Source organism: Narcine bancroftii, chromosome 8 (genome assembly GCF_036971445.1).
Source record: "Narcine bancroftii isolate sNarBan1 chromosome 8, sNarBan1.hap1, whole genome shotgun sequence".
Taxonomy (NCBI): Eukaryota; Metazoa; Chordata; class Chondrichthyes; order Torpediniformes; family Narcinidae; genus Narcine; species Narcine bancroftii.
This window is the reverse complement of record NC_091476.1, coordinates 108846195-108859882: the sequence shown is the minus strand read 5'-3', so window position 1 is coordinate 108859882 and position 13688 is coordinate 108846195. Positions and strand designations below refer to the sequence as shown.

Below are 13688 nucleotides of genomic sequence, written 5' to 3'. Positions count from 1 at the left end.
TGCCTTGTATTTTTATCAAATATGTTCAGGGAAGTTTTCTAAATCAATATAAGAGGTACCAACTAGAGATGCAACAGGAAACAAGACAGGTCAGGTGACAGAAATGTGTTGAGGAATATTTTGGGTCCATTAGTTTCGTTAATTGTGGAGAAGGATAGGTCTGGGCCTCAGGTTGAGATTCTAAATTTTGAATAAATGAGAAAGCATCTAGAATGCGTGAATTGGGCTCTGTTGTTTTCAGCCAAGGATGTGTGAGGTAAGTGGAGGACCTTCAAAAGGTGAAATTTTGAGAGTACAGAGTTTGTATGTTCCTGTTAAGATTAAAAGGCAAGGTTAGCAGGCAGAGGGAACCTTGGTTTTTGAGGGATATTGGGAATCTGGTTCAGAAGAAGAGAGGCAACATGGAACAAATTAGATACTTAAGGGGTATTAAAAAAAATCCAAGAAAAACTTCAAGAAATCAGGAAGGATAAAAGAAGACATGAGGTTGCTTTGGCAGAATATGTGAAGGAAAATCCCAAGGGTTTTTAAACAGGTTCATTAAGTGCAAAAGGATAGAAAGGGACAAAAGTGGTCAGCTTTGTTTGGAGCCAAAAGAGATGAGGGAAGATCTCAAATTCCCCCCCCCCCCCCCCCACACAATCAGTATTCACTCAGGAAATAGGCACAGAGTCGTGGGAAGTAAGGAAAACAAGCAGTGAGGCCATGGAACCTATACAGATTAAAGAGGAGGAAGTGCTTGCTGACTGAAGCAAATAAAGGTGGATAAATCCCCAGGGCCTGAGAAGATAATTCTCAAGACCTTGAGGGAGGCTAGTGTAGAAATTGCAGGGGCTCTGGCAGAAATATTTAAAATGTCCTTAACCACTGGTGAGGTGCCATAGGATTGGAGGGTAGCACATGTTGTTCCATTGTTTAAAAAACACTCCAAAAGTAATCCTGGAAATTGTAGGCTGGTGAGCCGGACATCAAAGGAAGGCAAATTATTGGAAGGTGTTCCAAGAGATCAGATATACAATTATTTGAATTGCCAGGGACTGATTAGAGTTTTTTAGGGTTACCAGGAAAGTTGACAAAGACTGTGGATGTCGTCTACATGGACTTTAGTAAGGCCTTTGACAAGGTCCCGCATGGGAGGTTTGTCAGGAAGGTTCAGCCACTTGGTATTCATGGTGAAGTAGTGAACTGGATTCAATAATGGCTGGAGAAGCCAGAGAGAAGTGGTGGATGATTGCTTCTCAGATTGGAGATCTTCAAGGATCGGTATGGGGACCATTGTTGTTTGTCATCTATATCAGAGATTTGAATGATAACATGGTTAATTGGATCAACAAGTTTGCAGACAACACTAAGATTGGAGGTGTTATGGAAAGCGAGAAAGGTTTTCAAAACTTGCAGAGGGATCTGGACCAGCTAAAAAATGGAAGATGGAGTTTAATGCAGACAAGTGTGAGGTGTTGCATTTTGAAAGGACAAACCAACAAAGGACATACACAGTAAATGGTAGGGCACTGAGGAGTTCAGTAGAACAAATGGATCTAGAAATACAGATACATAATTCCCTGAAAGTGGTGTCACAGGTGGATAGGGTTTTAGAGATCTTCTGGCATACTGGCCTTTATAAATCAAAGTTCTGAGTACAGGAGTTGGGATGCTACATGAAGTTGTGCAGGACATTGGTGAGGCTAAATTTGGAGTATAGTGAACCATTTTGGTCACCTAACTCCAGGAGAATGTCAATAAGATGAAAAGAATACAAAGAAGATTTACTAGGATGTTGTCTGGACTTCAGGAACTGAGTTACAGGAAAAGATTAAATGGGTGAGGACTTTATTCCCTGAAGTGTAGAAGAATGAGGGAGATTTGATAAAGGTATTTAAAAGTAAGGGGGGATAGACAGAGTAAATGTAGATAGGCTCTTACCACTAAGGGTAGGTGAGATTCAAACCAGACAACTTTGGTGAAGGGGAAAAGTTCAGGGGGAACTGAAGAGGGAATTTCTTCGAACAGAGTGGTGGGAGCGTGGAACAAGCTTCCAGCTGAAGTGGTAAACATTTAAGAAGAATTGGGCAGGTACATGAATGGGAGAGGTATGAAGGGCTATGGACTGGGTGCAGGTCAGTGGAAAAAAATGGTTTGACACAGTCTAGAAGAGCCGAGATGGCCTGTTTCTGTGCTGTAATTGTTCTATGATAACAATCAAGCTAACCAAATGATAAATATGTAATCAATAAATCCATTCATTTGAAAACAATTAGTATTGTAATTTTTTTTTTAAAATAAGGGGCCTCCAAGCTTTATATAGCTTAGGGCTTCACCAAATCCAAATCCAGCACTGCAGGGGTGGGGGGGGGGGGGGCCGCAGGGTGTGAAATCAGTCTTTAATCCCGGGTAGCAGAAATATCACACGTCAGATGCACATTCAATCTCATTCAATTTCAGTGGAGTCAAAACAATCAAGAATGCAAGAGGGAGGGACAATCAGCAGCAAATTTTCTCTTTCACATTTAGTAGTAGCAACCACAGACATTTCTCGTCCAGCATACTTTGAGGTGCTAAGATGCCACAGTAGCAGAGTTGAGAAAGCAGAATAGTCAGGATCGATTTGCAGGAAGCTAAACAAACATCAAAAAAAAAAACACAGCAGCATCAGGAATTAGTGTTTTTAAAAAAGTAGAGATACAACCCAAAACCTTGATAGTTACTCTTTTCAGGCTGGCTGCAGTTATTTCATGATTAGTTGGGTTATTACATGATTAGCCTCGTCTGAATTAATTTGTGATCTAGCACTAACCAGGAAAACAGTTTTGAAAAGAATGACACAGTCCAGGACTGCCTAGAATGAATAGAATAATCAAATTCACACAGGAAGCCAGCACTTACCAGGCCCTTCATTCTAACACACATAACCCTGTGTTGTATCTGGAAGCAATTACACAGAGTTAAACATGATCTACCTTCAATCTGCCTTCCATTGAAATTAAGTCCGAAGAAATATTTTAAACATTTGTAAAAGGAGATGGCAGGGTCTGTGCAGACTGCCTGGCTAAGTTTACTAATTTGCCACTCAAAACAATTCCGCATGCAAACTTCTGCAATGGTTGCCCAAATTTTAACAGATCTTCACAGGTAGACTTTGACCAATTATAAGGATCTGAAAGTCCATTTAAGCAAAGGATTTTTAATGAAACTGCCCACACTTAAATAAACAACCTGCCACTACCATCTCAGTGCCCAAATAGTGATCAAGAGTTTTTTTCCACTCGCTATTTAAAGATCTTGATTTGATTTTCTGATGAGTCTTTTCTTCAGTTAAAATGAGCCAATACCAATTCAATTACTGTAAAAAAAAAATTAAGTTATTTACCAATTTAAAACTGATACTACTTGGTTTCAGAAATAAAACTAGTTCTGAAAATTGAGGCTTTTGTGAACTTTGACCTTGCACTCATGTAATTTAATAAAAGCAGAAGCATTTCATTGAAGAGAGATTCAATACTACAATTGTACAAAATATTGTTACCTACATGCACTTTGAGCCTGGCAAAAGAATGGGGGAAATAAACAAGTCAGCTGAATGAACACATTGTATAACTGGACAAGAATCATAATCCAATTCAAAAGATTTCTTTGAAGAAGAAACTAAACTAAACCAAGTGGAAGAGAGGTAATTTTATCCTAATGTAGCTGGTGAGAAACTGGCAGTCCAAACCCACTCACCACCTGGTTTTATTGAAAAATCATGTCGAGTCAAATTAAAATGTGCTGTTATCAATTAATTTCAGAAGGAAAATCATTGTGATCCTCCGATTTTGTGGTCAGGGATAAAGTTTTGAATGCTGGACAGATTATGGTAAAGTCCTGCATTAGAACTCATTCCAACCCAAGGGGACCAGAATTCCCCTTTTCCAATGGCCACAGCCATCCACAATGGGACCCTTCACCATTGAGCAGAAAAATATTCAATCTGAAAATAATTTTCATGGAATTGTGAGCAATTAATTCACAGTACGATCGGAGGGCATGTTTTTCTGATAGTTCTTTATGAGCCACCAATTCTATTCCTAATCTTTGAATTTTTTTTTTTAAAAAGTCTATTGACAATTATATTGGCAGGCTGATGTGAAATATTTGGTGTCTTTGCCAATTACCCAAGAAAATAAAAAAAGTTGCTTAATCCACACAACTACCATATTTAGAAAGACAGGGGTTGGAATACATTATCAGAGTTCATTACATCTGTCCACCATTCCAAGCACAGTGAACCGCTTTGTCCATAGTGATAGTGTGAAACAAAATTGGTTGCAATATTATGTATCAAGACCCGAACTAATGAAGGACTTAACTATGAGTTAATCTGTCATTTTCTTTTGGTCATTTATATCCTTTAATATTTAAAATAAAGATAGGTTAGAGAACAAAAAGATCACCGATGCTCAAGGAAGTTTAATCTCAATGCATCACCATATTCTTTTATTCCCCTTTCACGACAGATTTTTTCTACCATCCCGTAACTGAACTTCTATTCACCCAATTACTTGTAGTAACAAGCTTCAGGATACCTTTACTCCAGCACTTTAAATTTATCTTTATACATTCGGCATGTACTTAAGTTTTAGAGTAACCCTTTTAGAAGGGATACATGGTTGAGAAGCACAAGGCTGCATCTTGCTTCCAAAATGCCTTCAGGTCAAGAGCCCACGCACCAATTCTGTGTGATTTCAAGATCAACATGATACCAAGCCAGAGCTGTGACACAAATATTACCTAACTCGAGAGTAATCTACTATCATTTATGGATTCAAACTGGATTTGTGCACATCAGCAATCTTTGGAGGATAAAGGGGGACGAGAGGGAGAAAAAATACAATAGACATAACCATTGGAAACAATCCTGCATTGAAATTCATAATAAAAGTTAGGCAAAATTCCACTGGATGCAGTACTACGCTATTAAATTAAATTACCCATTTTAAAATAAACACCTCAAGTTCCTTGTAAGAGGAATAAATCAGAGGTCACAAACTTATTTCTTGCCAAAGGAATGTCAATCTGTAGACTTTTTGTTAACCTCAGGACTCAAGACAAGAACCAGAGTAACAGAAATCCCAAGTGTGTTGACAGAGGTCTTTCCAATGAGCAGGGGTTACACGAGCAGGTCAAGATCTTGTGCCTTACTGCAGCACTCATTTCCTGAGCAGCCCAGGATCTTCCAGCAATAAAGCTAATGGGACTTCCTAGCATGGCATGTTCAGACTGACAGAGCTGTCTGTCACTGGCCACGAAGAGGGGAAGTGCTGGTTTCGATTAGGAGGTTGCATTACCAGGTGCCACTAATAAGCTCAAGAATAAAAGAGGACCAAATGGCAGTGGGGGTTGAGGAAAGGGGGAAAAGGGCAATAGGAACAGACAGATAGAAAGATAAGTGGGTTAAACTCGTTCCTCGAAGAGATTTACTTAAAATATGGAAACTATATTTAGAGGGGGCCCCAAATAAAATGGGAAAAACAGCTCCCATGAGGCACTGCTTTCTTCAGCCAAATCCAAATGCAATTTAATTTTTAATCTGCCACAACATCCAGCACGTGGAAGACCAGGAGAAAACCAAACAAGCAGCATCACACAGCATTCAAGGCAACCGCTTCACTCCTTACACCTTTGCTACATCTTTGAATCTTTCCCTGCATTCTCACACCTCTCTGCTCATTCCTTGAATCCTGTCATTTTACCCCCTACGCCCTTTCCACAGCAAGTTATTAAACCTACAGAGCATCCTTTAAAAATAAAATTCAGGTGCTACAAGCCAGGATGCTGTGCTCTAAAGATTTATGTACTGGGCTTTTCAAGCAGTAAGAACTCATTATTTTCTTTGCCAGAGAGAGGTCAGGTGCCAAATATTAACCCTTCCTTCACCCTCAACTCAGATTTTTTTTTTTTAAATGTCAGCTACACAAACTTTGTGCTGCTGGGCTTTCTCGGGCTTCAAGTCCACATAACTCCCTAGTTTAAAATCACTCAGAATTATTTGAGATGCTATCCCGATGGCATACTCACACAGTTCAACTGCATTGTGAATATGCAGGTAAAGGAGGCCATTTCGCCTCTCAAGCCAATGCTGCCATTGGATGCTTTCGAAAGTTTGGATAACATTGATTGGGTATTCACACAAGTGAATCTGGGCACAGCCAGTTACAAAATCGCACTCACATTTCAGAGTGAAAATTAGTCCGTGTTTGCTGAGGTTAAACTCCTATTGTTGCAGCTTCTGCATTTCTCTTCTGCTTGAGACTCTTAACAGTGACTTTGGGTATCGAGGTCTGCTTCTGATCTCCCCACATCTTGAATCACACAAGGAAGACAATGCTGCTCATGCCAAGATTTATCTCCTTGCAACTGTACGAACTGAATTCCAGTTTTATCACTCCTGACAGAAATGTATATGAATAGTATTCCCAATGGCGTTAACTCAACAACTGCTTTATATAATTTAGCAGGAAGTAGATCAAATAAGAATTTTAGTTCCATCCAGTGCAATTTGGTTAGTCAGCTTCAGAGCAAGGTGCTGAGTATCAGAAGTTCAGTCACGATAGATAAAGTTATCCTGAATTATAAGGCTATTCCTAAATCTGAGAATTATTTTGTGATATACCGAAAGCTCCACTTACCACATATCAGAATTTGAGGATGGAAGTCAAAAAGTCAGTACTTTTTATAAAAAAGATCAGCCTAATGTGGAGGTGATAACCACATCCCACACACCTGTGGCACAAAGCAATGATACACTTTAAGACAGCCCATTCATATCTATATTATCCCCACATTACTATCTGCAGACAGACCAGGTGACAGGAGAGATGGTCTGACATTGGTCAGAAGATAGGTTAGCAAGCTCCTAATCAAGCATGTACAAAGAAGATTGGGAAAGCACATGTCCTTTTTGCAATGCACATCAGCAGAACTGGGAAAGAAATTATTTTCTATGCAAGCCACTCAGTCATCAAAGCAAGGTGGAGAGAAATACTCGGCACATCAACACACGGAAAGCACACTCCTCAGAGCTCGAGCAGGGATACCAGTTGGACAAAATGACAAAATGGAAATGACACACAAATGAAGCAGGAGGCAATCTTTGGAGCTGCGTCTGGTTCAGGCAATGCCAAACTATTGAAAAAATATTAATCAACAACTGACAAGATTGCAGGTCTGGTGCCAATTGCCATTTGGTCCATCAATTGCCTTACTCCCAGAGAGGAGCTGATTAACAGATAAATTTACACAAGACAGAAATGAAGTAAAATATGAAAATCTGTAGACACTGAGAGTGAAGTAAAAACAGAATGCTGGAAAAAAAAAATCAGCAGGTCAAACAGTGTCCTTTATATAGCAAAAGTAAAAAATACATAACAGATGTTTCAAGCTTGAGCCCTTCGTCAAGGTATGGAAAAATGTCAGCAAGCGTCCAAACAAAAGTACGGGGGAGGTGTGGTCGCAAAGGCAGGAAGTGATAGGTGAAGGGAGGGAGGGGACAGCAGTGATCAAGGAGAGGGGGATGATTGGTGAACAGAGAGGGAAGGGGAGGGAGAGTTGGAAAAGGGAAGGGGGAGGTGGAGAGCAGAGAAAGTTAGCAGAAACCAGAAAAGTCAATGTTAATGCCATCTGGCTGGAGAGTGTCAGACGGAAAATCAGGTGCTGTTCCTTCAATTTACAAGTGGTCTTGGTAGGATAGTACACAACGCCATAGACAGACATGTGAGTACAGGAGTTTGCTACTGGAAGGCCTCTGTCACTGCTGTGGATGGAGTGAAGGTATTCAGTGAGGTGATCTCCCAATCTGCACCCAGTCTCTCCAATGTAGAGAAGGCCACAAAGGAAGCACCAGATGCAGTAAATCAGTCCTGCGGATGCACATGAAGTGTGGCTTCACTTGAAAGGCCTGCTTGGGACCCCAGACTGTATGAGAGAAGAGGTGTGGCACCTCCTGCAGCCACAGGAGAAGGTGGCTGAGGGAGATTGGTGGGGAGGGATGAGGGGGAGGAGAGGGTAAGATGTATCTGGTAGTGGGATCTTGTTTTAAGTGCTAGAAATTCCGGAAGATAATATGTTGGATGCGGAGGCTGGTAGGTGAGGATAAGGCGGGATTCTATGTTTGTTGCATCTGGGGGCAGAGGGGGCTAGGGCAAATGAGCAGGAAATAGAGGAGAAGCAGCCGAGGGCTGAGTTGATAGTGGTGGAAGGAAAGCCATGTTTGTGGAAGAAGGCAAATATTTTGGAATATTGGGGCAGGAAGACCTCATCTTGGGGACAGATACAGTGGAGACAGAGAAATTGAGAGAGGGAATAGAATCTTTGCAGGAGGCAGGGTGTGAGGAAGTGCATTCAAGGCAGTTGTGTGAGTTTGTAATATATGTCAGCGGAAAGCTTGACTCCCAAGATGGAGACAGAAAGATCGAAGAAGGGGAGAGTGTTATCAGACATGGACCAGGTGAGTTTGAGATCGGGGTGGAAGTTGGCCGCAAAGTGGATGAAGTTGACAAGCTCATCATGGGTGCATGATAACATAGTTGATATACCGGAGTAAGAGTTGAGAGGCTTTGCCTGTGTAGGCTTGCGGCATAGATTGGCCCAGAAAGCCCAGAAACAGGCAGCCATTGCTGGGACCCATACAAGTACCCATGGCTACTCCTTTGATTGGGAGAAAGTGAGATGTTAAAGGAGAAATTGTTTAAACTGAGGAGAAGTTTCTGCCAGACTGTGGAGGGTGGTGGTAGAGGGTAACTGGTCAGGTCTCTGGTCCAGAAAAAAAGCAGAGTGCTTCATGACCTTTGGTATAGGGGATGGAGGTATAAAGGGATTGGACATCCATTGAGAAGATGAGGCGGTCCAGTTCAGGGATCTGAAGTCACTGAAGAGATGGAGGGCATATGAGGTATCGCAGATGTAGATGGGGCAGGGCAAAAAAGTTAGAGTCAAGGCAAGATGAAACTAGTTCAGTGGGAAAAAAGCAAGCAGAATCAATGGGTCTCCCTGGATGGTTGGGTTTACGCATCTTGGATAAAAGGTAGAAACAAGCAGTGCAGAGATGGGCGACGTGGTCGGTCTTGTACTCCAGCATTTCACAGATTTACTTCTGCATTGTTCTGTTGATATCTGCTCTGCATTGGCAGTGACCACTTCAAACCTAGTTGTCTCTGCACTAATCACAGACTACTCACATGGCTTATTCTTGAATCTTGGAATGCACTTCACTCTTGACTGTATTAATCCACCCTCACATCAGGACCAATGCTGTCAGGATTATAAGCACCATGGGAAGCTTTTAACCCCTTTAACCTGTTCCTCCTGCTCCATGCAACTCTTCTACTGTCATTTTTTAATAAAAAAAAGTCAATCATCAAAATATCCACTGGTTAAGGAAAACGAGCAACAACATGAATTATTTTTGAAAAAGGAAACAGTTCTAAAAATGTTATTTTCTATAGAATATGATTAGAGTATGAAGCACTTCTGCAAACCTTGTTAAAAGTAGTATTCTTCCCAATAATTAGACAAATTTAATTCAGGATATTTAACAGGGTTTGAACAGCAAGCTGGAGAAGACAATGAGACAGAACTGGATACAAAGAGAAATCCAAAATTGATTTTAGGGCACAAATGGAACATTAAAAAAAATTAAAAGTTTACAACTTGGCTTTCAACAAGGTCGGATTGTTCTCTCACCTGTGTTGTTCAATGGCTTCGTTGTCTGATAGTTCAATGCCACAGACATTGCACCTCTCGCTGGCAGATCTATTCTCGGTCTTCATGCCCACAGCAAGTTCGCCCAATTTGCTGAAAAGCTCCCTCTGAATGAAGCCTTGAGGCAGGAGCCCACCGTATCCACTGAAGTCCATCGCAACAGAGAGTGTGGGTTGCACATGTAGTGCGGATGATAGGGAGGTTGGGACCTCCAGTCGGCCATCAGTCCTGCAGTTAAACTGAATTGGGTATAAAGTGGTATGTCTCTCGCCCTGCACACTGGAGTTGTTCTCCATCCCGACTTGTGCAACCAGCCCAGCTTCTGGAGGTTGCTCTCCAGAATTCTCTTCACGAACATAATGCAGTTCACGGGCACTTGTGATAACACTGCTTCGTGTTGGTGTACCAGGAGCTTCTTTGTACTTATCTGCATCAGTCATCTTCTCACCCCCTAAAGAACCCATTTCTCCCATCTTGGGATTAGCATCCTCCTCTATTTGCATCATTTCATGCTTGACCTCCGTTACCATGGGATTCCTATTGCCAGCAGAGAATGTTTCATCTGCAGAAGCTTGTTGCAGAGACCCCTGAATAATTGACTGTCCAATGCTCATAAGGCTATCTACAGCAGCTTTAGTGGGGCTCATTGCTGAAATTCCAAATGATGTGGATACAGAGGGACTCTGCTCTTCCATTGTCCCAGTTGGCACAGACTGGTTAGTAGTGTAACCAGACTCTTCACCAGAAAGTTGCTTAGTAACTAATATATTCTTATTAAACCTGGTCTTTCCCCCATCTTCTTCTTCAGTGACAGTCATCTCTGCATCATTGTCATCGGTTGCCTGAATTGTCTCCAGAATCTTCAGACACTGCTCCTCCAAGTACTCGATCTCCAGTATTTCAGCTGCATACAACAGATCATCCAAGTCCTCGACTTTGGCTTGGAGTGTGGCTGTGTAAGCATATTCCAGAATCTGCTGGAATGTCTTTGGTGAAAGGAAGTCCAAGGTATAATGTTGACTGTTGCGTAAAAACAAAATTTCAAACATCTTACTGGTGCAGGCCAAGATTGTTCGATGTGCATGGAACTCTTGGCTATCCACCAAGATCACCACGTCACACAGAGTCCCCAATAATCGCATCTGGTTGGCTTTGTGAAGAAGCGCGGAGGGATGATTGGGGTTCTGAAGCTTTATTAATCCCATCTTTAATCAAATCCACAGATCTGCTGTGCGCTGGACCAATTCATTAGGCTGTCTGTATAGCCGGTTCCACGGTTTGTCGTAGAGGTGTTTCGTTACCTGCAAGAAATTGGCAAATATTTAAATTTGCTTTCCTGTGGGAATGAAATAGTACCAGCATTTATGCTCCTTATCAGCTTTATTTTCAACCCATCTCTTCACTGTCCTCACTGGTCTGCATGCTTTTTTATACCCCTGTAGCACCTCAGGCCGACACAGGAAATGGCCATTGAACGCAGCAACCAGCAAAGCATTGTGTAGGCTGAAACACCCATTTCCATAGGCCGCTGGCAGAGCCTTATACCTTATACCTGGCAATTCGGCACTTTCATTACATCCTGGAGGGCAGGAAGTTCAAAATTTACAAGGACCACAAACCCTTTACCTTTGCCTTCAGTAAGGTGTCAGATCCATGGTCAGCCAGGCATCAGCAGCACCTGTCCTACATTTCTGAATTTACAATGGACATTGAACACATAGCCGGCAAATCCAACGTGGAGACCAACACCCTATCCCATCCGTCTATCTTGGATATGCATGACCCTGCCCCTGGCATCATCTATACAGCCCTGGCTAATGCACAGCAAGCAGACTTTGACATTCCTGCATATTGGCTTACAACTGGAGAACATCCAGATCACCCCTGGCTATCGCACTCTGCCCTGTGTCACCTCAATGGGTAAACCTCGCCCTGTCATTCCAGCTGCATGGAAGAGGTGGATTTTCAACTCAGTCCACAAATTGGCTCACCCCGCCATTAGGACTACAGTAAAAATGGTAGTGAACAGGTACGTCTGGCACAGCCTCCTCAAAGAGGTCGTCCTGTGGGCCTGGTCTTGTACTCAGTGCCAGTCAACCAAAATCCAGACTCGTATCAAAGCTCCACCAGACATTCGAGCCAGCAAGTCGCCACTTCAGCCACGTGCACATTGACATTGTGGAGCCCCTACCCACATCCAGAAGCACACATTAGCTTCTCACAATGGTTGACTAGATGGCCAAAGGTGGTGCCACCATCAGAGGCTTCCACAGAAGCATGCGCATGGGCTTTACTTAACATTTGGATAGCACTTGGAACACCTTACATCAGACAGGGGGGCCCAATTCTCTTTAAGTCTGTGGACCGCCTTAGCATATTTCCTGGGAGCCCAATTCCACCACACCATGGTGTATCACCCACAGGCCAACATGTTAATGGAGAGGTTCCACAGATACCTTAAGGAAGCCATAATGGCATGGCTTACTGGACCTAACTGGGCCGATGAACTCCCTTGGGTTCTGTTAGGCATTAGTCGACCTCAAGGCATCCTCTGTTGAGTTAGTCTATGGCGCATCCTTAGTTATACCAGGCAAATTCGTGATGGTCCCTGAGAACTGAAGGGAGACCCCAGCGACCACATTGTTCTGACTATGTGAGCACCTAGGCACCCTGGCCCCTGCTAAAGCTAGACCCCATGGCCAACCCTGCACTTACATCCAAAAAAACTTTACTGACTGTAAATAAGTGTTTTTTCAGCATAGGGCTCACTGGCCACCTCTACAGTGGCCTTACGAGGGGCCATACCTTGTCCTCAGACACAACAGCTCCTCCTGTGTTTTGGACATTGGTGGCAGGGAAGAAACTTTCACACTCAAAACACTTGAAACCGGCCTACTTAGACCTTGACCAGCCCATTGCTCACCTGATCCCCATGGCGCAGGGGTCGGCCTCCTAAAAACAGTGCCTAGACTGCCAATTCTTTGAGGGGAGCGGAGAATTGTGTAGAAGCCCGCAGCTCGGGCCGACACAAGAAATGACCATCAAACGCGGAGACCAGCCAAACACTGTGCCGGCTAAAACGCCCATTTCCATAGGCTTCCAGCAAAGCAGTGAAACTACCCAATCAGCACCGGTGGATCACAGGGGGCCTCAATCGGGGCCTGGGCATCAGAGATAACCAATCAGCAGTTGGCCCACTCAAACCACACCTTAGTGGTGACGCGGCAAAGCCGATTATAAAAGGCAGAGCTGCCACTGAATAAATTCAGTGTCAAATACACTCTACCAGTGTGTGTGTCTTTCTTCTCCTGCAGATTCATGCTCCAGCCTTAGGGCTATAACCAAGAGCTATAACCGAGCTGTAGCGACTTCGGTCAAATACACTCTACTGGTGTGTGTGTCTTTCTTCTCCTGCAGATTCATGCTCCAGCCTTAGGGCTATAACCAAGAGCTATAACCGAGCTGTAGCGACTTCGGTCAAATACACTCTACTGGTGTGTGTGTCTTTCTTCTCCTGCAGATTCATGCTCCAGCCTTAGGGCTATAACCAAGAGCTATAACCGAGCTGTAGCGACTTCGCTACACCCCAGTAATTACAGTTTCAATTCTCTCTAAGGTTTACTGTATTGTAATGGTACATCTACTCCATTAGCTCCTCCTGAAACCATAAACTCACAAAAATCACCTCATTTCTCTAAAACCTTAATTTAAGCTTTGACAGTAGCATTATCTGTGGGTCCAATGCTCACAAGTTCTCCCTCTCAGTTTCTCCTTGTTTATAAAATAACTCATCTTTGCCACATTTTAATTGATTTCTCAATGTACTCTGCATCTATTGGGCCACCTGTAATGTATAATTGGAGATTCCCATACACTACACCACTTTGCATCAAGTCAAACTTCCTAGGCTCAATGCTCACCTTGGTTCCCAGTCTAGTAATACCTTGTGTAGT

The 13688-nt window shown here is 42.8% G+C and overlaps 1 protein-coding gene across 7 annotated transcripts in view; it reads right to left on the bottom strand.

Annotated features, from left to right (window-relative positions):
• The window catches only part of zbtb16a (zinc finger and BTB domain containing 16a), a 235986-nt gene that overhangs the window by 215348 nt on the left and 6950 nt on the right, over nucleotides 1-13688 (bottom strand). For all 7 annotated transcript variants that reach the window (XM_069894826.1, XM_069894821.1, XM_069894822.1 and 4 more), the window contains exon 2: nucleotides 9718-11036. In XM_069894826.1, coding sequence (XP_069750927.1) covers nucleotides 9718-10940 — 1223 coding nt within the window. In that variant the 5' untranslated portion in view covers nucleotides 10941-11036. The remainder of the gene's footprint in view (nucleotides 1-9717; nucleotides 11037-13688) is intronic.